Source organism: Alnus glutinosa, chromosome 8 (assembly GCF_958979055.1).
Source record: "Alnus glutinosa chromosome 8, dhAlnGlut1.1, whole genome shotgun sequence".
Taxonomy (NCBI): Eukaryota; Viridiplantae; Streptophyta; class Magnoliopsida; order Fagales; family Betulaceae; genus Alnus; species Alnus glutinosa.
In genome coordinates this window covers 25186975-25211097 of record NC_084893.1, presented here as the reverse complement: position 1 = coordinate 25211097, position 24123 = coordinate 25186975, and the positions used below count along the sequence as shown (strand labels likewise).

Sequence of the window (24123 nt, the reverse complement as noted above, 5' to 3'; positions counted from 1 at the left end):
CTATTACAAAAGAATGGCTTATACAAAAGAATACATGACACATACGTCACAAGCCACATACAAAAACACTCAAAACAAGGACACCATAGTCCGACATACTACAACTGCCGCTACAGGCTTCAATCGTAATAACCCAATTATAATGCTACTGGATCATCATCCGCCTCAGGGTAATTACCTGCAATCAAAAGAACATCATCTACACGATTGTGGTGGTAGCCACATCCGTATAGGTAAAAAAATGAGTCCATTGTCTCAGTATAAAACATAATAAGACCTCAATGATATTAAACTGACTGAGTTTTTGCAAAGAACCAACATTTCTTTTATTTTTAGTCATGCGAGCACTATATCAGCCACCAATTTACCATTAGCTAATATAGCAAACACCGACTATCAAGAAAACATTTAAAGCATATTATGTAGTTGTGAACGTATATAGAAGTTCCTCCTATCTACCGCATGAAAGTTTCTACAAATAGGCCCCTCTACAATAATAGTTTGATATCAATGGCTCAGACATACATATACGTGATAGCACCATTGCGGGTATGCGCATACATATAGGTCTTCAGCTGTAAAACAATGGTATCTAGCTCACCATACTAAGACACAAGTATTTCCTTGCTATAGTAATATCGGTATCTCGTATATCGATGCTCGAAAGCACATATACATAGGTACTTATATCACTAAGCTTTGGGTAATGTAGACATCTCTGTACAATGAAGCTCAATGCATTTTTATAAACATTAAATCATGTAACCATCCGATAGAAATATATATAAACTATTTCCATTTAAGATTCTTATGCATATCAATATGTCTAGCAAAACTACTCATAGCATAAAAACATCACTCATGAAAACAATGCTATATATGCTATGCATAAAACTGGTTACTGTGGGGTTTAGGTCCCCCTGCTGCTGTTTTACTATTTACTGTGTTTGCTGCTGTTAAGTTGCTATTTTACTGTGTTTACTAGGTTTTGTTGTTGTTGTATGTATGCTCTATGCTACATGCTCTATGCTTTATGCTTGATCAGTATTTGTTTTACTACTGTATCATGCTGTTAAATCATACTTTCTTCATAAAACATAAATAGTTCAACATGATATGTTCTCAAACAATTTGCATAATTTAAATCTCAACCGTAGCACACACTCAAACATTTTAAATCAATTCAACATCTTTCATTCACGCATCATTTCAAAACATTATTGATACTTTTCAACATACTCTAAATTATTCAAATCATTCCAAATCAGATATATATATATAACATATGTTGGTTCGATTTATAAAACAATGTATAACTTGCATTACCATAAAATATATAAAAGTATATTTTCTCAGTGAGTAGAATACTCACCTTAGATCTCTTATACACCCAACTCCAAACGACTCTAAGTTCAACCGCAAAATAACTCTAAAAATACAACACATTGTATTATTTATTATTCTAACTAATAACCACATTAGGTAGCATTTTGAATCGCTCAAAACTACGTTACTTGGTTACCCATTAAATCCTGAAAATTCCTAAATATTTTTCCATAATTTCTAATCACTTTCTTAAACACAATATTATTAACTCACAAGCATTACTTAGGGTTAATCACACAAAAATAAAACTTTAACAAAATAACAAAAAGTTAGGGTTTATGAAAAACTCACCAAAAGTTCACAAAGCCAACACCCAATGCTTGGGAAGCTCCTTGCAACTCCAAACCACACAAAATCTAAAGAAAACACTAAGTTAAACTCATTTCTACAAGATTTACTAAAAATCTCAAAAAATGCGAGTTTAGCGATTTACCTCAAAACATTCGGTCAAAACGTAGATCGGGCTTTGTGGATTACGTTACAAAAGTCGGATCTAAGATTGGACGGATATATTTTCGGAAATGTCAGTTTTTCTAAGAAAAACCAATGAAAATCGAGAGAGGTATTGAGTGAGAGAATGGCGTGAAAATGAGGCTACTGCCTCTTTTAACGCCGAACCGTCCGGACGGGGTAAGTGAGTCGTCTGGACGCACGCTTTCGTGGCAACGCGTCTTGCCGACATGCACCGTTCAAACAGATTTCAACACCGTCCGGACGCCAGTAACCGTTCGGACCCTAGCCTATGTCGTCTGGATGTGAGAAGCAGAAACACTATTTTGAGCGTTTTCGAGATACTTTCCTGACATCCAATTTATCCTAGTCACTTATTCTCTAAATTTTACTTGTAAAATGATAAAAAAAAATATTTGGGACATCACATTTGGAGTGGTTGTTAATCGTTGATGAACTTTCCAACATTTTCTTACGTATGTGGCTGTTAATCGTTTATGATGTTTCCAACATTTTCTTACGTATGTAAAGTGATGTAGCGGAAGCAATTTAAAAAAAAATTAATTAATTAATTAATTCAAAATTCAAAAAAAAAAATTGACGACTTCAATTCTAAAATTGGGGCTAAAGTTTTTTTTACACTGAGAATAGAAGACAAAATGAGAATGAGCAGCATTGAAATCCTCATTTGTTTCAAATTTCTTTCTTTTCTGTTTTTTTTAATTGGGCTGACGTGGTTGGGTGACTTAACAATGCCACGCCATCTTAGTCATATACCAGTCCTAGAAGGATCTATGAAATAGAATTACTCTAAGAGATTTTACAAGAAATTGTTCAGTCAGTATTGTGTCTTACGAGAGTGAGATTGTTGAAGCATATTTTCAAACGGTTGGATTGGTGACAAAACTCCTGTAAAATAGAGACAAAAAGTCATTGAAAAATGCAGGTCCACGGGAGATTGAGGAGCCTCTGTTGCTTAAGTCAATATGATCGACCTTTGAGAGACATAACTGAATGGAGAGTGAGAGAAAATGTGCATACCTTGGAATGTGTGTCTCTTTTAATAGGAGACTCATTGGAGAAGATCCCTTGAATGCTTGAAATTGTGATTGTCTGTTTATTGCCATGTAGTGGGCATGTAGTGGGGTGACCGAGTGAGCTTGTGGTAATTATATCCACAACAGTAGCACCGCATTCTCATGCCTAGGTTAGTTAGTTTTTGTTAGTGAATTTCTTCATAATCGTCTTTGCCCACGAAATTATTCAAATCAAAGAAACTAAATAAATTCTTGTGTTCTCGACCTTTTTTGAATAATAATATCAATCTTTATTGAATAAAATTCAATTACCTAGGAGCATATCGCTCCTTAAAAATAGTACCATAGATACAATTTGGAGTTTCCTCAACCCAAACTCTATCTATGACACACAAAATCGCATTTTTGGCTATGGTATGGGCAACTAAATTCGCATTCCGCTTGACATGTTCAATTCTCCACGACCTTATCTGGCACAACCCAGCTTTGATTCCATCCACAATATGTCCTAACTTGCTCGTTGTTGCCTATTGTATTTGACTGCATTTACAATCTATAGTGCGTCCCCCTCCAAAATTATGTCAACAAAACCCAACTCATTACACAGCTCCATAGCATGAAAAGCTACCAAAGCTTCAGTAACCGCAGGGGCCACCATAAAATTTTTTGTGGTACTTCTTGCAGCTACAACAACACCCTCAAAATTTTGGACAACAATTTCAACTTCAATGCATCCATTATTGTTATCCACAGCTGCATTCCAATTGACTTTATACAAACCTATGGGGGGTGGCTACCATAATATGGGAGAGTCTATAGATGTAGAACTACTAGTAGCCAAACCAGGGGCATTCGCCCTACGAAAATCATCAAGAGACATACTTGCTTCTCGAAACACTTGTTGAGGATGAATGAACACCTTTCCATACACCACCCCATTTCTACGGAATCAAATTTTTCCAGACACAACTACCCATGAGCTCTAGCTCCATCAAATCACATCTCCCCATAAGGGACTCATGAATATGGATAATTAGTTCTAAATTTATGGTATATATGTATTATAAAAGGTATTGATTTTGAAATTAGTCAAAGACAAACATACATTTTCAAAAGCATGATATAGTCCTAACTCCGATCCAGTGTCTAAACACTATCCACTAATTGAATAATTAACATAAATACAGTAGAAGCAGCCTTAACTCTAAGCCTAACTATTTAATTACCTTTTTCTATTTTTGATCCTTCTGTATGAATTCTACTGAAATCAAGGTTACAAAATTATACGGTAGAATGGCAGCTTCAAGACGTTTTTTTGTTCAGCTAAATATGTTGAAATCAAGATTAAATAAATTCATAAAAATACACTTGCTCTCAAAGGACGTTATTTATCGTGCTTCAATTATTGTAGTGGTGATTTTCGTTTGCTGAACAAGTTCCATGCTTGCTAGAAGAAGAATCGGCTTTAGGTGAATCTGTAAAGAAACCCGATTGTTTCGGCTTAGGTAATAAATTCTCACTGCTAAACATTTGAACCACAGACGACATGTTTAGTCTATCTTCTTGTCTTTGTTGCACACATAACAAACCCACATGAATGTGTCGTAATACATTAGATAGAGTGCACAAGTCACCAACCAATTCATCCATAAGTTCTATTGGTCTGTTTTCAATCCAAAGTTTCCATGCCTGAAAAAAATGAAAACAAAAATTTTTGTGGGTCAGACTGCATGCCCTTCAAATTGGCCCATGGCTATTAAAAGAGCATCAAAATGACACGGGCATCATGTCACCCTCTCTACTGTCAGTAACCGCATTGTTAATAAAAGGTTTTCCTTAAAATAAGAAAAAAAAAAAAAAAAAAAAAGATAAAAAAAAGAAAAAAGAAAAGGGTATATTAGTAGGATTTGTCACTCTTTAAGCTTACATGTCCAAGAAGATTAAGTTGGTGGTCTGGATGGTAAAATCCTTTGTTCTTCTTCCCACTCATTATCTCTAATACTAAAACTCCAAAGCTAAATACATCAGATTTGACTGAATACTGTCCATGCACCGCATACTCGGGAGACATATAACCACTGCAAAATTTCATTGCAAAGAAAAGAAGTTAAGAACAGTTAAACTTAACCAATAAAAGAATTTGAAGCATGCTTACTACGTTCCAATAATCCTATTGGTCTCGGAATCAATTTGATCTCCCCCAAAAGATCTAGCTAGGCCAAAGTCCGAAATTTTTGTATTCATTTTGTTATCTAGAAGGATATTGCTAGCTTTGAGATCTCTATGAATAATTCTCAGTCTAGAGTCTTCATGAAGATAGAGAAGCCATTTAGCAACGCCACGAATAATGTTGATGCGCTTATTCCAGTCTAGTAATTTACTCTTTGCGTTATCTGTCCAATTTTACATTCATGTTAGTACAACTCCAATCATGAAAAATGATAAGACTAAACATGAATATGCTCAAGGTTCAGACCAAAAATAAAGTAGTCCAAGCTTTTGTTGGGCATGTATTCATAGATTAAAATGTTTTCATTTTTTTGAATGCAACAAAATCTTCACAAGATTACGGTGTTGAAGTTTAGCAATCAAAATAACTTCATTTTTTAACTCGTTCAGTCCTTGTCTCGAATTATTTGAAAGCATCTTCACAGCTATATCTCTCCCATCTGGCAATGTACCCTGAAAATCAAATAGCCAGTATATAAGTTGGAGAATAATAAAATATAGAAAAATTATCTGTGGCATTTGTTATGGCTGCCAAATCAAACATCGGTAACTCCATATCTTCTTTCCCACCTTCGTTGTCACAATCCTTCATTTGATTTCTTTTTGTCATCTCTGAAATAACAAAAGATGCATGCATGGGCATGAAAAATCTTGGAGAGTTCTTTTAAAAAAAGCAAATTACTCACCCTCCAATATGTTTCCATGAAAGACCTACTTATTTAAACTTCTTAGCTATAAACTGACTACCATTTCTTACAGATTTACCTTGGTTTCTGAGTTTCTTCTTCCATATGTATGAGACCAATCCAACTATTATCATTCCCACGGCTAGTAATGTTGAGCTGACTATAATTCCTACTAGTTTCTCCTTGTTGGAGTGCCTCTTTTTCTCAAGCTGGCCTGAAAGAGCAAAATAGAGTCATGTGACTTTGAGAATAACTCATCATATTATACATGCATCTCGGCAAAGGATAACTGATCGAGGAAAAGAAAGAGACTTTATTTGTACATAGGCTGGACGGAAAAAATGGGTAACATATGAGGTGGATAAAGAAGTTGAGCTCAACACAACCACAACCACCAAATATTCCTAGTTTCCCTGGCATTACAAATTGTCTAGCATGTTGTTGCATATTAAGCAAACTTTGAAAGATATTATATAATGTCTATCAATGCGTAAAAAGTCAGAACAAACATGTATGTGTATGTGTGTGTGTTTGGTAAACTTTGAGTTATGGGTTAGTATATATAAAGACATTTTGAATTTTTTGTAAGAAAAAAATATATGAAAAATGTTATTAAAAAGGAATGATGTAATATAAAAAAATAAATTCTTGTGTTCACTTTTTTGAATAATAATATCAATCTTTATTGAATAAAATTCAATCACCTAGAAGCATATTGCTCCCTAAAAATAGTACTACAGATACAATTTAGAGTTTCTTCAACCCAAACTCTATCTATGACACACAAAATCACCTCTTTAGCTATGGTATGGGCAACTAAATTCACATTCCGCTTGACATGTTCAATTCTCCACGACCTCATCTGGCACAACCCAGCTTTGATTCCATCCACAATGTGTCCAAACCTACTCGTTGTTGCCTATTGTATTTGACTGCATTTACAATCTGTAGTGCTTCCCCTTCCAAAATTATGTCAACAAAACCCATCTCATTACACAACTCCATAGCATTAAAAGCTGCCAAAGCTTCAACAACCACAGGGGCCACCATAAAATTTTTTGTGGCACTTCTTGCAGCTACAACGACACCCTCAAAATCTTGAACAATAATTCCAACTCCAATACGTCCATTATTGTTATCCACAGCTACATTCCAATTGACTTTATACAAACTTGTGGGGGGTGGCTGCCAATACATGGGAGGGTCTATAGATGCAAAACTACTAGCAGCCAAACCAGGGGCATTCGCCCTCCGAAAATCATCAAGAGACATACTTGCTTTTTGAAACATTTGTTGAGGATGAATGAAAGTCTTTCCATACACCACCCCATTTCTACGGAACCAGATTTTTCCAGACACAACCCCCATGAGCTCTAGCTCCATCAAATCACATCTCTCCATAAGGGACTCATAAATATGAATAATTAGTTCTAAATTTATGGTATATATGTATTATAAAAGGTATTGATTTTGAAATTAGTCAAAGAAAAACATACATTTTCAAAAGCATGATATAGTCCTAAATCTAGCGTCTAAACACTATCCACTGGTTGAATAATTCATATAAATACAGTAGAAGCAGCCTTAACTCTAAGCCTATCCTATTTAATCACCTTTTTCTCTTTTTGATCCTTCTGCTGAAATCAAGGTTACAAAATTATACAGTACTAGAATGGCAGCTTCCACACGTTTTTTTGTTTAGCTAAATATGTTGAAATCAAGATTACATAAATTCATAAAAATACACTTGCTCTCAAATGACATTGTTTATCGTGCTTCAATTATTGTAGTGGTGATTTTGTTTGCTGAACAAGTTCCATGCTTGCTAGAAGAAGAATCGGCTTTAGGTGAATCTGTAAAGAAACCCGGTTGTTTCGGCTTAGGTAATAAATTCTCACTGCTAAACATTTGAACCACAGACGACATGTTTGGTCTATCTTCTGGTCTTTGTTGCACACATAACAGACCCACATGAATGTGTCGTAATACATTAGATAGAGTGCACAAGTCACCAACCAATTCATCCATAAGTTCTATTGGTTTGTCTTCAATCCAAAGTTTCCATGCCTAAAAAAAATGAAAACAAAAATTTTTGTGGGTCAAACTACATGCCTTCAAATTGGCCCATGACTATTAAAAGAGCATCAAAATAACACGAGCATCGTGTCACCCTCTATACTATCAGTAACTGCATTGTTAATAAGAGGTTTTCCATAAAATAAATAAATAAAAGAAGGTAAATTAGTAGGATTTGTCACTCTTTAAGCTTACATGTCCAAGAAGATTATGTTCGTGGTCTGGATGGCAAAATCCCCTGTTCTTCTTCCCACTCACTATCTCTAATACTAAAACTCCAAAGCAAAATACATCAGATTTGACTGAGTATTGTCCATGCACCGCATACTCGGGAGACATATAACCACTGCAAAATTTCATTGCAAAGAAAAGAAGTTAAAAACAGTTAAACTTAACCTATAAAAGAATTTGAAGCATCCTTACTATGTTCCAATAATCCTATTGGTCTCGGAATCAATTTGATCTCCCCAAAAAGATCTAGCCAGGCCAAAGTCCGAAATTTTTGGATTCATTTTGTTATCTAGAAGGATATTGCTAGCTTTGAGATCTCTATGGATAATTCTCATTCTAGAGTCTTCATGAAGATAGAGAAGCCCTTTAGCAACACCACGAATAATGTTGATGCGCTTATGCCAGTTTAGTAATTTACTCTTTGCTTGATCTGTCCAATTTTACATCCATGTTAGTACAACTTCAATCATGAAAAATGATAAGACTAAACATGAATATGCTCAAGGTTCATACCAAAAATAAAGCAGTCTAAGCTTTTGTTGGGCATGTATTCATAGATTAACATGTTTTCATTTTTTTGAATGCAACAACCGAGAATCTTCACAAGATTACGGTGTTGAAGTTTAGCAATCAAAATAACTTCATTTTTTAACTCGTTCAGTCCTTGTTTAGAATTATTTGAAAGCCTCTTCACAGCTACATCTCTCCCTTCTGGCAATGTACCCAAAAAATCAAATAGTCAGTATATAAGTTGGAGAATAATAAAATATAGCTCAACTACTTATGTTATTATGTACCTTGTACACAGGTCCAAAGCCACCTTCTCCTAGCTTGTTTCTGTTTGAAAAATTATCTGTGGCATTTGTTATGACTGTCAAATCAAATATCGGTAACTCCATATCTTCTTTCCCACTTTCATTGTCACAATCCTTCATTTGATTTCTTTTTGTCATCTCTGAAATAACAAAAGATGCATCCATGGGCATGAAAAATCTTGGAGAGTTCTTTTAAAAAAAGCAAATTACTTACCCTCCAATATATTTCCATGAAAGACCTACTTATTTAAACTTCTTAGCTATAAACTGACTATCATGAATCAGTTACTATCATAATCCATTTCTTACAAATTTACCTTGGTTTTTGAGTTTCTTCTTCCATATGTATGAGACCAATCCAACTATTATCATTCCCACTACTAGTAATGTTGAGCTGACTATAATTCCTACTAGTTTCTCCTTGTTGGAGTGCCTCTTTTTCTCAAGTTGGCCTGAAAGAGCAAAATAGAGTCATGTGACTTTGAGAATAACTCATCATATTATACATTCATTTCGGCCAAGGATAACTGATCGAGGAAAAGAAAGAGACTATATTTGTACATAGTCTGGACGGGAAAAATGTATAACAGATGAGGTGGATATATAAAGAAGTTGAGCTCAACACAACCACAACCACCAAATATTCCTAGTTTCCCTGGCATTACAAATTGTCTAGCTTATTGTCGCATATTAATCTTTGAAAGATATTATATAATGTCTATCAATTAACATCCATAATAAGCCTGTTTTGCCCATGGAAGATTAACCTAATTAACAGATATTGTTGTCCTATCTTTTTCGATGGTTAGCGGACAATGTCTCTATCTGTCAGTGTTAGTCTTGGTAAGTGGACAATGTCTAATTAAAAAATGGTGGTTGTTGATGATTAGTGCAGCCAAGTAAGCAGATAACTATAGAATCCTCTAATTTTCTATTGCATGCCAGTTGTTTGTATCCTGTGATTTCCCATGGAGAATTTCATTTCATTCTTTCTTTTTCACTCTATATGGTGGAACCTGCTTCCCTATGAAAAAGCTTCTCAACAGTAGGGAAATATTCATGCTCAAATTTTTAAAGCACATATGCTTGCAAATACTCCAATTAATCATACTGGTTTCAAGAAGATAAAATGCTTGCACATATCCAAGTATTTGTAACAACAACTTAGCTGTTGGAAATCATGTGACTGTTCCCAGCTCGTACGAACGAGCCTTGCTCATTAGACTTTGAAGGTAGTCAAGGTTGGAACCTGCGGCTAACAATTTGAAAATTAAATTGTTGCTTCTAATCCTTGTTGTTTCTCACATAACAATTTCCACTCTTACACTCTAATTGATTTATTACTTATAACATGTAATTTTTATGTACATTTATGACTTGAGTTAGTATAAAATTAAATTTAAGATTTTTTTTTTTTTTTTTTTGTGTTCATGTCATTACCTTAAAAAAAAAATGTGTGCGTGCACATAAATTGAAAGACTGTATTTATTTATGTAAGTTCGGAACGCACACAAGAAATTCTAGTTCTGCCGCTAGTTTTGACTATTTTTTCTGTTTTTGGGTATTGGTGTGGGATTTTCGGTCTTGGATTTGGCTTTAATTTCTTTTTTATGTTGAATCTGTTTGATTGAGATATGATTTATGCAGTGGGATATTCATGCACTCTGACAACAGAACTCCAGTGCCACTCTCCAGTGACCCCCTCCACCAAATTGAGTGAGAATTCGGAGAAAATGAAGAGCGAGACTGCCAAGACCCTCGAACTCTGACTCGTCCCAACCGTTGGTTTCCGATCTGACCGTGGAAAACAAGCTACCCAGAGGCCGACAAAACAGAAGGAGCGCAAGAAGAAGCAACCTTTGGATTTTTTTTTTTTATTATTATTTTATATAATTGCACCATTGATTTTTAAGGTTGGCCTAAATTTTTATTTTTTACAAAAAAAAAAAATAAAAAAAATCTCATGTCGATATTTTTTACACAGTAAATGACGTGATTATTTATGTCTCTTAATAGCAAACGACGTAACGTAACCAAATTACGTTGTTTGCATAAACAACGTAAAAAAAAGATATCGTTTACGTAAACAAGTGACATTAATCAACTTACGTCGTTGTAATTAGGCGTCGTTTGCAACTAAAAGAACACACACAAAATTTCTCGACCTTGGGTATCATGGCCAAACTGAAAAGAAGGTAAACATACCAAATGACGTAAAGGAATTGGCGTCATTTTTTTTTCTATAATTGCGTCGTTTAAAAAACAACTTTGAATTGTGTTTTTTTGTAGTGATTTTCTAAGGTAAAAGATACCACTGTTTAATGTGCTACAAGACGGTGATTAGGTTTTAGAGCATTCATGCTTCTTTCTCTCTTCAATTTAGTTTTGTTAAGCCACACAACTATGTTTTCATATAAAACTTTCAGCTACTAGAGTTCCAAGTTTGCAAGAGAAAGCTCGTTAGAATAATTGTTCAAAGGTTTTGAAGCTATTGTGGTAGAAAGAAAAGGGTCGATGTTCGTTTGACACAAATAAAGTGTTCATGACAAAGGTTTTGTAATCATATAACGACCCATCCCTAACGATAAGTTTTGAATAGTTCTACAAGATGTTTTTACTTCGTTATTAAATACTTGTGTTCATTAATTTACTGCTTTCATAATATTTTGTGATCATGATTGGGTTGGGATCTAGGCCACCGCTGAGTCTCCGAGCCCAAACCTGAATGTATGGCCCACCATCAAACATATGTCCCACAGTCAAACGAATAGTCTAGTGGGTAACACGCGTCTCTAGGGACGATTATCCAAGTTGAAGGGAACTGAATCCTCTAAAGCTAGGCACGAGCCACTTTGTGAGGAACGTCACCCTACAACCGAAATACTGGGAGATAATTGCCTCAAAGATTCCCGGATATTGCTCCCAATATCCCAGGATCCATGCCATCAGGCCCACAACCTCAAAAAAAAGCCTATAAAAGGATGGCTCTAGACACATGTAAAGGGTTGGAATTTTCATACAATATACTTTCTCATATCTACTAATTGCTAACTTAAACATAAGAGCTATTCTCCACTCCGGGCAAGCTTTGATTGTTCATTCTTGTGATGTGCATGTGTCTACCGAAAAATGTTCCAACAGATTGTGTGGTGATTAATTTTTTAAATTTTGCATTATTTCGTAAATACATATTCAATTCCATTCTAGGTGGGAAAATAACTCTTACACAACAGTTGCAATTATTGTGCAAGGCTTTAGAGACATGAGGTAGGTCTCATGTGGTAGGTTCCACCACATGGATCCCACGTAGGACCCATCCCATGTCTCTAGAGTGGTGCACAACAGTTGCACAATTATTGTGCACCAATCACTCATCTTCTAAGTGATGGTTGGAGACATGGGGCTTATTTTCACTTTCCATCTGCACCATTCATTAAAGTAAAAGAAAGAAAAAGAAAGAGAAAAAGAAAAAGAAAAAAGAAAAAAACAGCAAAATCCATAGATCAAGAAAAATAGATGTGAAATCATACCCAATTCGGAAATGGCCGTCCTTATATAGAGTTCTTGCCCACCCTTAGAGAATTGTCTTGTATCAACTAGGCTACCAAACCACAACACGCAGCCGCTTCCTTCTCCCCTCATATCTAAACTTGCATATGCTGTGCAGGAGCAATTTTTCAAACACATTCTTTCGCATTCCTTGAGGGTCATGCTCTTGTTGAACCTGGAAGAAGATGTGTCAGGCAATTTCACCCCCTTGTGCTTCCAGAATCCATCTCCATCTTCGCATTTCAAAGAAGTCCTTCGAACACACCCATCAGACCAATCTACTGAATCCCACTGTTTTGGAGACTTGGGTAAGAATCCTTCCAAGCATGCACATACAGGTGAGTTATTGATGTTGCAGGCAGCATATCCACCGCATACGGCATAATTTTCGCACGCATCTGCCTGGGATGTAAAGAAAGGCTCCCAACTGTGTGTCCGATCCACCCAATTGAATCGCTGTGCAACGCCTGATGGGTTTAGCACATATCTTGAGAAAACAGATTTGTTTAAGAGTTTGTACTCGTAATAGACCTCCTTCTCATTCAACACGAATCCATACTCATATACTGGATTCGATCTTAACGCATAACCCGTAAAACCAAGGCCATTCCATGACCCAGCTCTAGTCTTTATTGAATCTCCCTTCATCACAACCCTTTGCGGAAGCCCACGAGGATCTATGCGTATTGAATACTCACCTTGAGCAGGATCATCCGTGCTCTTCCAAGATGATAAAAACCTATCTAGACCAGTTACTAAATCCAATCCAATCTTCATTTCCGGTAGTTGTGTGTCACAAGGATAATCAAAACTCTGCCACAAAAAGTTGTCTTTGTTATCATCATTTCTATCTTTAACAACAAGATTCCCGGTGTCCAAGAGCTGCGCAACTGGATTTTCAGGGGTTCTTGATGTATTAGATGACCAAACAATACCATTCGTGCTATTAAGAAGCACAAGAACTCCGTCACCAGTTACCTTAAGAATACTTGAGTGATCGCTAAGCGGAGCATCTCTGTTGGCTACCCAGACAACTATCTCCGGAGATATCACATACCATATCCCCACATATCGACTTTTGGAATTACCTGGGCTGAAGAATCCCAATTGAAATGATCCGCCAGCTGAAACTAAAGTGCCACCGTCTCTGATGGATTGACTTGCAGTAATAGTGTCTTGTGTAATGGAGGTTCTTAAAAGGGAGAAGAAGAAAGAGTAGACAAAAAGATGGGTAAAGGTTTCCATTGATTTTCCAATGGTTTAAGCAGCGACAAACCGCATTATTTTTTCGGAGTCCACCTTCTTCTCGGCTTTTTTTCTTTCTCACTTTTTCGTTTTTCCAATGTATTTCCTTTTCTACAAATTTAAACTCAGGAAGAGTCCGATTCTCCCATCCCTATATCTGCAAACGGGGCCCATGTTTCAACAACTCATTAATTTGGATTAAAGATCTTATATTTGTTGTTCTATAAAAAATAGTATATAATATAGAAATAAAAAAATATAAAAAGGACAACTTTACTAAAAAGACAGTTGAAACTTTATATCTTGTATTTATTCTTTTTTTTGTTTGACAAAAAAAATATAATTTTAAAAATTAAGTAATGTAATTAAGTATACAAAAGAATTCTTATTTAACATACCCTAATGGCAAAACGAATTCAATTTCATATTTATCCATTCAAATCATTAAGGAATGCGAATCATTACTTTTTCTTTTTTTTATTATATATTATAATTATTTATTATTTTATTTTTTTTCTTCAAAGCCGATCAAGATTAAAAAAAAACTGAATTTGACTTATGAGGCTCAACAAATATCACACATTCAAAACTTTTATTCGGTGTATTATCTTTTAATTTTTTTTTAATTTCATCTATCCGTTAATACTTTTTGTTAAATTTGATTAAAATTTTTAAAATACATATTTTTTTTAATATATATATATATATATAATTCAAAGATTCAAGTGTGAGTATTTTTGTAAATTCCATTATATCCTGACCAACGCCTAAATCTTTACAATTTTTTCTTTTTTATTTTCTTAAAAAAGATATGAGTATTTGATTATTTTGACACTCCTATGTTAAGATTTAACAAAAAATCTTAAAAGATGGGTCAGATTGAAAAAAAAAAAAAAAAAAAAAAAAACAAATAATGATGAATAATTGTAAATAATGAAATTGAAAGTTTTTAAAATTTAGAAAAATAATTGTAAATGTGACAAAAGTTTAAAGGAGTTAAATGAAATTTTATCATTTAACTTGCTGCTTAAGTTTCCCAAAACTTATCAAAGGTGATAACTAATATGAGTAGGGGCGGAGGGAGGGGGGGTCGAGAGGGGTCAAACGCCCCCCCCCCCCCCCCCCCCCCCCCCCCCCAACACACCACCCAGAAATTTCCTTTTCTGTTGGAATTTTTTTTTCAAAAGTCCTAATTGCCCACTCTAAAAAACTCATCAAGGAGCAAATATTTTTCAAGAGAATTAAGCTTCATGAATCACACCACGTTCTGCTATTTTTCACTGATTTCTTAACCTAAAACCAGCCACCAACCTGCCATGAGTAATACCATATCCCTCTTGTGTTCCCCCAAAATTGATGTGACTCTTAAAATCATCATTAAATCAAAATTCAATAATAATCTACCATAAATCTAATAGTAATTTTAAGAGCCACATCAGTTTTAAAGTGACACAAGAAAGACATGGAGTGATATGACTATTGCACAACTCCAAGGCAAAATGAGGTGGGGCCTAGGGCTGGGCAAGACCCGTGGAAACCTGACCCGACCCGCAAACCCGAACCGCACTGCCCCTAAACAGCCTCTGCCCGCACATTTGATAAGCAGGTCCCGGTTTTTATTTCAGCAAACCGCACGGTGCGATGCAGTTTACGGGTTCAGATTCTGATTCAAGAAAATTTCGAGGACCCGATGTAACACCCAAGAAATTTATTAGGATAATTAATAATATTTTGGTATTAATGTTGGTATTAAATTATATCAAATCTATTTGGAAAATATATTTTTGTCTAATTTTATGTTCTTGATTTCGTATAAAAGTGGTTAGCTCAAATTAGGCTCAAAGAAAAATGAAATGTTGGAGCTTTGAGAATTTTCAAGAGTTTGTTTTAAAGAGATTGACAGTATTTTTTTTCTAGTGAGAGAAGCTCCCGTTCTCTAGTGAGAGAGAGAGCCGGAAGTTTGTCTTGGTTTTGGGGGAGGGAGGCTTTCACGCCTCCCTCCTCCCTGGGTTTTTTGTTGGCCATCTTAGTCTTAGTTGTTAAGATGGTTTTTTAGTTTGTTTGTTTGAGTCTTCCGACCTTTGGGTTGTGGAAGTTTTTGTCGCCCCGGTGTGTATCCGGTGGGTATTTTAGGTTTTATGGTTTTAGTTTGTAAAGGCAGGAGAGCTCTCTGGTGAAGGTGTCGGTGGGGACTAGTCACCCTTGGCGTGTCGATGGCGGAGCTTGAGGTTGTGTTGTTCACTGTCAGATTTTTGGAGGCCAGATCTACAAGTTTTCGCCGTCTTCTGGTGGACACGCGCCCGTCAACTGTGTTCGTCGTCAGTCTCTGGTGCTCCAGCCGCTCTCCACGGTTGTGCGGTCTCTCGGTGATCGGCGCGTGGCCTTCACGCGCCTGGGGTGGTTTTCGGTTCGGATCGCGCGTGAGGGCTGCAAACCTGGTTCTTTCGCCATGGTCTGGTGGATCTGGTTGTTCGGAGGCTTTTGGCGCTTCAGGGTTGAGGGGCTTGTTTTCTGGTGCCGGCGCGTGCGGTGCACGCGCCGCCACAGGCGGTGGCTTTCCCGGCAGAGACTTTCCTCCGTTGAGCTTTTCCTGTTTTGTTATAGTTTTTGTTTGTTTGGACAGTTTGCTTTGTACGTACATTAATCTAGTCATTGGCAGTCGCCCAGAATGTGTGACTGACTCCCTGTTCCAGTAAAGGTGTATGTCAACGCAGAGGCATCATTCTGTTGGCTGGGTTTTATTTAGTAGCAACTGTCTGTATTGTATTGAGATGTTTGTACACCTTTAGGGTGTCTGTTTTATACTTCACCCTTGTGGTGTCTGCTGTTGTAACACTATTTGATCTCAATGAAAGGTTTCTTTCCCTCAAAAAAAAAAAAAAAAAAAAAAAAAAAAAAAGAGTTTGTTTTAAAAGAATAAATAAATAATTAAAAGTATAATATATATATATATATATATAACCACGTTCAATGTAGAGAGAAAAGAAGGAAGCCACCATTGTTGACTTTTCAAAGGAAATAAAAAGGAGAAGAGTAAAGAAATGAGAATGTTGACAAGTCAAATAAAGGAGAAAGGAAATGGGAATTAGGTGAAGCCTTTTTCACGTGCAGGCTTCACCTAAATTCAAATAGAGAAAGGAAACAGTACATTTTATGCGTAAAACTGTAAGAGTAATAATAGGAATGCACGTGGGGGGGGGGGGTGGGCGCTGCAGCGTCACTAGGTGCGCGGTAGAAATTTCAGTGTTAAGAGCGTGAAGACAAAAAGGGAGAATCACGCTAACACCTAAGAAAACTGTAGAAACTTATAAAACACTGAACAAACTTACGTTGAAGCGGTGGTAAATGTGAAAACGAAAGGGGATTTCGGCGCTTTCACCGCTTAACTTTTCATAGAATTCCAAACTTGTCCCAAAATGTTTGCCTATAAATAGGCTGAGCCTGCGGTAGTTTTTCTTCGCAACAAATTTTACTACTCTCGCCCATTCTCATGAGCGTACAGTAGAAAAAGAAATATTTAGATTAATTGAGGAATTTTGGAGCTTCTTCGAGTGGGATTGTTAGGTATAAATTCTTTTATCCTTAGTTTATGTCCATTCTAGTTATTAGAATTTAAATTATATTAATATAATGCCTAAATTGTTGGGGAAAGTATGATTGAATAACTCAGGAAAGGATATTATATTTAATCATTCTTTTAAAATTACAAATACATCGTTGTGCTGCCTAAGTATTTTTAGGTATTTACAACAGTGCCATTGTGATGCCCAAATAATTCTAGAATATTTTAAATATGTCGTTATGATGCCCAAATAATTTTAAAATATTTTAGATATGCCGTTATGATGTCCAAATAATATTAAAATATTTAGATATGTCGTTATGATGCCTAAATGATTTTAGAATATTTTAGATATGCCGTTATGATGCCCAAATAATATTAAAATATTTAGATATGTCGTCATGCTGCCCAAGTTGTATTTATGACATTGTAAACATGGCGTTATGCTGTCCAAATTTTTAGGATTTAGAATAAGGCTTAGGAATGAGAAATTAAGAATATAGGCTAATATGGAGATACAATGTTAATGCAGAAAATTTACGAAGGCCCAGAAAGTTATCATAAGAGTATAAGCCTGAATTGTAAGTTCAAACTTACTGACCCTGCATTATTTTACAAAAGCATGTTATGTATGTTTTCTTGAGCCCTGTTATTTTAATTACACGTATGAATATATTTTGAGATGCTTTACATATGTGTTAAATGAAAATGTGTTTTCAAAAGGATATGATTGAGTTTTGGAAGGAAAATGTGATTTACAAAAATGATAATATTATTTGAAAAAAAATTATATGAAGGCACGCCAAGGCCCAGCGGTTAGGGGGGATTTATGCGCCTAACACCTCAAAGCTATGAGAGGGATAAATTATTAGTAACCTTGCAGTTAAGTGGGGAATCACTTGATACCTCAAAGCTATGAGAGAGATAAATTATTAACAACCTTGCGGTTAAGTGGGGTCACACTTAGCAAACTCCTGGGGATAAGTGGGAGTATAAATTCACTTATTGAGATGTTACTCTATGTTATGTTATGCGATGCAATGTTACATGCTAAAGTATGTTAATTTTAACTGATGTTTTACTTACTATGCTATGAACTGTTTTACTGCTTCATATTATAAAATGTGGAGTTAATTATGTAGTAAGAAAATGCAAGGAAATATTTTTATGTTTTATTATTATGTATCAAACTGTCTATCACCTAGTTTACTATTTAGCCATATTTACATTGAAAACAACTTTGTGAAAACCCTGAATACGTGGTTGGCTAGTAAGCACTAGTGATGAGATATTTTATAAACAACTGAGGGTTCGGATTAGAAAATGGTCAGTTTACTTGAACTTGCTGAGCCGTGGACTCACTCTTCCACCTATAAATTTTTATAGATGCGATTGAAGAGGAAGAAGAAGAAGAAGCGGACCTGTACGAATGTCCGGTCTATTACGGGAGAGGCTAACTGGGGCCCTCAGTTTTTGGAAGAATTAGTGTACTTAGTGTCAATAGTGAAAATACCGGTAGTTTTAGATGTGTGTATTTTAGTATGTCATTTATGGCAACTTTTGCTCTACAGTGTATTGTTAGTAACCTTGTAAAGGATGTAGTCTGCTGTCTGTAGCAATTTTGGTAAACTAAGTTTCTAGTTGTTGATATATAAAATATGTGAAGTTTTTAGATGCTCTGGTACAATTATACTTCTGAGGAAAACTCTGATATTTAAAATAAAAAATTCTGCTGTTATTTCATGCAGTAGTATTATGTGTAATTCTAAATAATTACACTTACGACTTGTTTAGATCGAAAGCCGGGGCGCTACACCCGCCCCGCACCGTACGAAAAAAATAAATTAAAAAAAAAAAGTAAAATTGAGCAAACCCTAAAGTGAACTTAACCTAGGCACCGCCCCCTCATTCTTTTCTCTTCTTCAGACTTCAGTGAATGGTCCAGAGAGTTCACCACGACACTTCCTCTTCGGCCCTTCCACCCCATCAGTGCCCTCAACCCCTCACAGTCTCACATTGCACCGCCGCTACCACTACCAGTCTACCCCTAATCCCTACACTCAATTTCGTTAGGGTTTTGGTCCTTTTGGAGAGCTCTCTGCCTCTTTGGACTCAACTCTTTTCTCTACGCCGATCTTCATTTCTTGGTAGTCTTTTCTCTTTTCTCTGACGCCGATATTTATTTGTCTTTGCTTTTATATTTCAGTTTATTAACTTTATTTCATGTTTGAATTTATTGTAGCCTACAACTGCACGGCAAAGGGCTCCAAGTCTCCGACTCTCCGACCGGCGACCACAAGGTACCTTCTAAGTTCTAAGTTCTAAGATTTGTTAATGTTACTTCAAAAAATCCTGTTGTAAACTTGTAAATATTTGTTACTGTCGATCTTTGTTTCAGTAATGGTGCTCTCATTTATGACCTTTGAGTTCTCTTAGCTTTCTTTTTATTTATGACCTTTGTGCCTCAGCTTTTGTTATCCGTATTCGTATGTGTAATGCCCCATCCTGCTACAGTTAGGTTTGTTGACTTAGAAGTCTTTGGAGCAAAGATCATAAATGGTGCTCTCATTTATGACCTTTGAGTTTTCTTAGCTTTCTTTTTATTTATGATCTTTGTGCCTCAGCTTTTGTTATTCGTATTTTGTTTATTATATTATTATTATTTATGGGTTCTTGTTGACTTTGCATTAGAGGACCCATTCTTTTTCGGATCCGGCTTCTATGATATAGTTTAATGCAGTGAAAATTTTGTGTGGCCTAAATGTAACGAAGTATTTTTTAACTTAAAACAACAAAGGAAATAAAATATGTTTTTGGGAAAAGAATAAGGTAGGCAATTTTTATCTCCAGTTGTAGCTAATTTTGTAAGGAATCGTTTAGTCGTTATATAACATAATGACTATGCATGCATGAACTTGTTTAGTTTGGGTAACCATATTTTACCGACATTTGGATTGGCATGTTTTATTTGATAGGATTTGAAGAACTCAACTAGTTAAAAACAGAAAATAAAATAAAAATAAATAGATTAAATTAAATCAAATCAAATCAAATCAAATCCCTAGCCATGAGATGTCATTATTTTCAACCAAAAAAACAAAAAATAGTACAAAGTTTTCACAACATTACTACCGCATTGAAGTCGGATCCTTTTTTTCTCGGCTTTCCCACTCAGCGAAAAGCAGTCCCAATAAGAAGATGGGCTCCAATGGCTGCTACCCCAACTGTTGGGCTCTCTGAGACTTTTCACAAGGTTGAAAAACCATGGCAAAGTAAGCAAGCTATTTCATTTTGATTTCATTTCACAAAAAGAAGCATTTTATGTCTTAAGAAGTGATCTCTCGAAAACTTACAATTTGATGACATATTGCGACACATTAAGTGCTTGAGTTGCTTAGAAGAAAAAAGGTGCTTTAGCTCGAGTTCGACAAATGAATGGTGTTTTAGTTGGCAAGTTCTTATTTTCTTGGAGCTATTAAATAGATTGTGTTCTGTAAATATATGATATTATTGACAATTACAATAAGTAAGTAATTAATGTGGGAACTTCAATTGGGAAAGTGGGGTTTCTTGGGCGTAGCTGGCTAACTTAACAATGCCACGACAGTTTAGTCATATACAACTATACCATTACCAGTCGTAAAAGGGTCTACAAAATTGAATTACTCCAAGAGATTTAAGGGAAATTTTGCGGTAGTGTTGTGTCAAGAGAATGAGAGAAACCATCTTTTTTTATGAAAATATTTTCTTTTTTATGAGAGTAATATTGTTGAAGCATATTTTTGGATAGTTGGATTGGTGACGGAGCTCTTGTAAAATATAGAAAAAAAGTCATAAAAAAAAAAAAAAAAACGCAGGCCCGTGGGAGATCGAGGAACCTTCAATGCTTAAGTCAATTTAGTCTTTGAGACAAACTTGAATACAGAGAGTTTGAGATAAAATGTGCGTACATCGGAACCTCAGGACGTGCGTGTGTCTCTATTAATAAGAGGCTCCTTGGACCGTCTGATTATTGCCATGCAATGGAGTGACTGGGTGGGCTTGTGGTAATTATATCCACAATAGAAACCCCCAATAAAAATTAAAAAAACCCCTTAAACATGATTTATTGCATAACATTATTAGAATAAAAGTTTGAAACGCCAAGAGGGTTGCAAAGACCATGTTTTGGAATATGCTTAAGCAAAACGTTCAATTGCAACCTTTAAATGTATTTTTTGGTGACAAACTAGTTCTCAATTTATAGTATGTATTATAGAAGGTATTGATTTTGAAATTGTTCAAAGAAAAACATAAATTTTGAAACGCATGATATACACCTAACTCCTGTGTGTAAACATTATCCATTAGATGAATAAACAACATGAATACAGTAGAAGCAGCCATGCTCTAAGCCAAAGCTATTTACCTTTTTCTCTTTTTGACCCTTATGTCCTAATTATGCTGATATCAAGATTACATAATTATCCAGTAGAATATCATCTTCCACACCTTTTTTGTTCAGCTATATGCTGAAATCAAGATTACATAAATTCATAAAATTATAATTAAAAAAAAAAAAAAAAAAAAAAAAGAAGCCTCTCAACGTTGGCTCTCAAGTGACGTTATTTACCGTGCTTCAAACAATATAATGGTGATTTCATTTGCTAAACAAGTTTCATACTTGCTAGATAAAGAATTTGGTTCAAGTGAACCCGTAAAGAAACATTGTTTTTTTTAGACAATAAACTCTCACTGCTCAACATATTAACCACATATATACGACATGTTTGGTCTATCTTCTAATCCGATCTTTGTTGCACACATAACATACCCACATGCTGTTCAAAAAAAAAAAAAAAAATACCCACATGAATGTGTCGTAATACATTAGATAGAGTGCACAAGTCACCTATCAATTCATTGATCAATTCCATTGGTATGTCTTCAATCCAAAGTTTATGTGCATGAAAGAAACTAAATGTAACCTATAAAAGAATCTTAAGCATACTTACTATGTGCCAACAATCAAATTGGTCTTAGACTCATCTTGATCTCCCCCAAATGATCTGGTTAGGTCAAAGTTCGAAATTTTTGGATTCATATTGTTATCTATGAGGATATTACTAGCTTTGAGATCTCTATGGATAATTGACGTGTGACAAAACTAAGATTGTTCTGCTAACGTATGATAGTAGCAAAAAATATGAATTGAAGATAGAAAGGGAAATTTAGGAAGAGATAAAATAATAAATAGGAAAGAGATAACCGATAATTGTCCCAAATAAGCAAACAGATAAATAACTTTGAAAGACTTAAAATTTAATTGATACTTCAAAACTTGATTGCTAAATAATCCATACATGCCTTTATATAGGCAAATTTTGAGTATTCTCTAAGCAGAATATTTGGAAAATAAATAAATAAATAAAAATATAAAACTTAACCATAAACTTGGAGACAAAGTAAAAATCTTGTACAAAAAGTAAAATATATTATTCTAAACATAATCTTCAAATATTTTGTACAATTCTTTCCATTCTCAGGCCGATCTTACTCAATAAATAATTTTCAAATCTTATGAATAATTTTCTCCTGCATCAGTCTCACCGAGTTGGAAAGAATTCATCATCGAATTCGAATCATCTTTGCCTCGATCTTTTGAATGTCTGATCAATTCATTTCATCCCGTAATTCTCAATACCAAAATAACTTGAAACCAGAAAATAAACAAGTTGCAACCCATCACAACTTTTTTATGAATAATAGATATGAATTTTCTCACACCAACTTGAAATAAATCAATATTCTCATGTCTTTTGTAGCGCCCTGCCTTTACTTAATGAAAGACGAAAGAGAAAATATTCAATCTCCACTAAGCACTACTAACTCAAACTTTATCATCAGAGTTTATATATCTCACAGCGAATTTTTTTATTTTTTTTTAAGATAACCCCTATAGAACACATCAGAGCTGAAATGATGACTTCTAAATTATACAGATTCGTACATTGTACTTTACATGATAAAACAACACTAGTCAAAAGTGCCACAAACAGCACATAAGTAGCTATACATTAAAAGTACTTAGAACATGTCTAACTATAGATACACTCCAAAAGATAGACATTTTCTAGATATTTACAACAACGAAGGCACAAGAAAACCTTATCCATAATACCCTAGACAGGCATATGGATCCTCTTCACCCACTTCTATACCTGCATCAACATCTATGTAATTGTGGTGTTGCCACATTTACATAGGCGGATTAATGAGTCTGCGGTCTTAATAAGTATAAAGAATTACAGAGCATTTTCAAATATGAGCCATATTTTTTTAGAAAATGTCACCAACATGGTGATTATAATAACAGCTACATTATGTTTACCAAAAAGAATCATTTTATGTAATTCATAACTGGTAAGATAAGCACTGTAAAGCTGTTACATAATAAAATTCACTTATCTTTTTAGTGACATTTCTTTACTATGTATGGCTTTATACATATATCACTATACATGGTACTTGCATATCATAAAATGCATATGTATATAAATATAAATTAATGAAACAATTCAATAATCTCAAAACATATAAATCACATTATTCATTTTATAAAATGCGTTCTTCTCTCATTTTTCTCTAAGAGACTCTTTTGGCTCATCCAAATTTCTAAAGGACTTTAACCTTTTGTTTACGGCTATCAGGAGGCACCTTCGGCACCTCATTTAAACATTATTCATGAAAACTTTCTGGTTTCTAATTTAATCTGGAAGGCCCCTTCGGCTTCTACAATTAACCTAAGAACATCCTCAAACTTTCAGTTTCTTATTTAACTTGGAAGTCCCCTTCAGCTTCCACAATTAACATAGGAA

General features: G+C 35.0%; 2 protein-coding genes across 2 annotated transcripts; both read right to left on the bottom strand.

Annotated features, from left to right (window-relative positions):
• Positions 1-4271: 4271 nt before the first annotated feature.
• LOC133876269 (G-type lectin S-receptor-like serine/threonine-protein kinase SD1-1) lies at positions 4272-5621 on the bottom strand. The gene is made up of 5 exons (XM_062314550.1): positions 5485-5621; positions 5350-5429; positions 5029-5266; positions 4801-4951; positions 4272-4562 (listed from the first exon to the last, which is right to left on the bottom strand). The coding sequence occupies exons 1-5, from the start codon at positions 5619-5621 to the stop codon at positions 4272-4274; spliced, it is 897 nt and encodes a 298-aa protein (XP_062170534.1).
• Positions 5622-7303: 1682 nt separating this feature from the next.
• LOC133874786 (G-type lectin S-receptor-like serine/threonine-protein kinase At4g27290) lies at positions 7304-13819 on the bottom strand. Its single transcript, XM_062312648.1, has 7 exons — positions 12441-13819; positions 9228-9362; positions 8894-9050; positions 8609-8820; positions 8288-8525; positions 8060-8210; positions 7304-7855 (listed from the first exon to the last, which is right to left on the bottom strand). The coding sequence occupies exons 1-7, from the start codon at positions 13702-13704 to the stop codon at positions 7556-7558; spliced, it is 2457 nt and encodes an 818-aa protein (XP_062168632.1). The 5' UTR covers positions 13705-13819; the 3' UTR covers positions 7304-7555.
• Positions 13820-24123: the final 10304 nt, after the last annotated feature.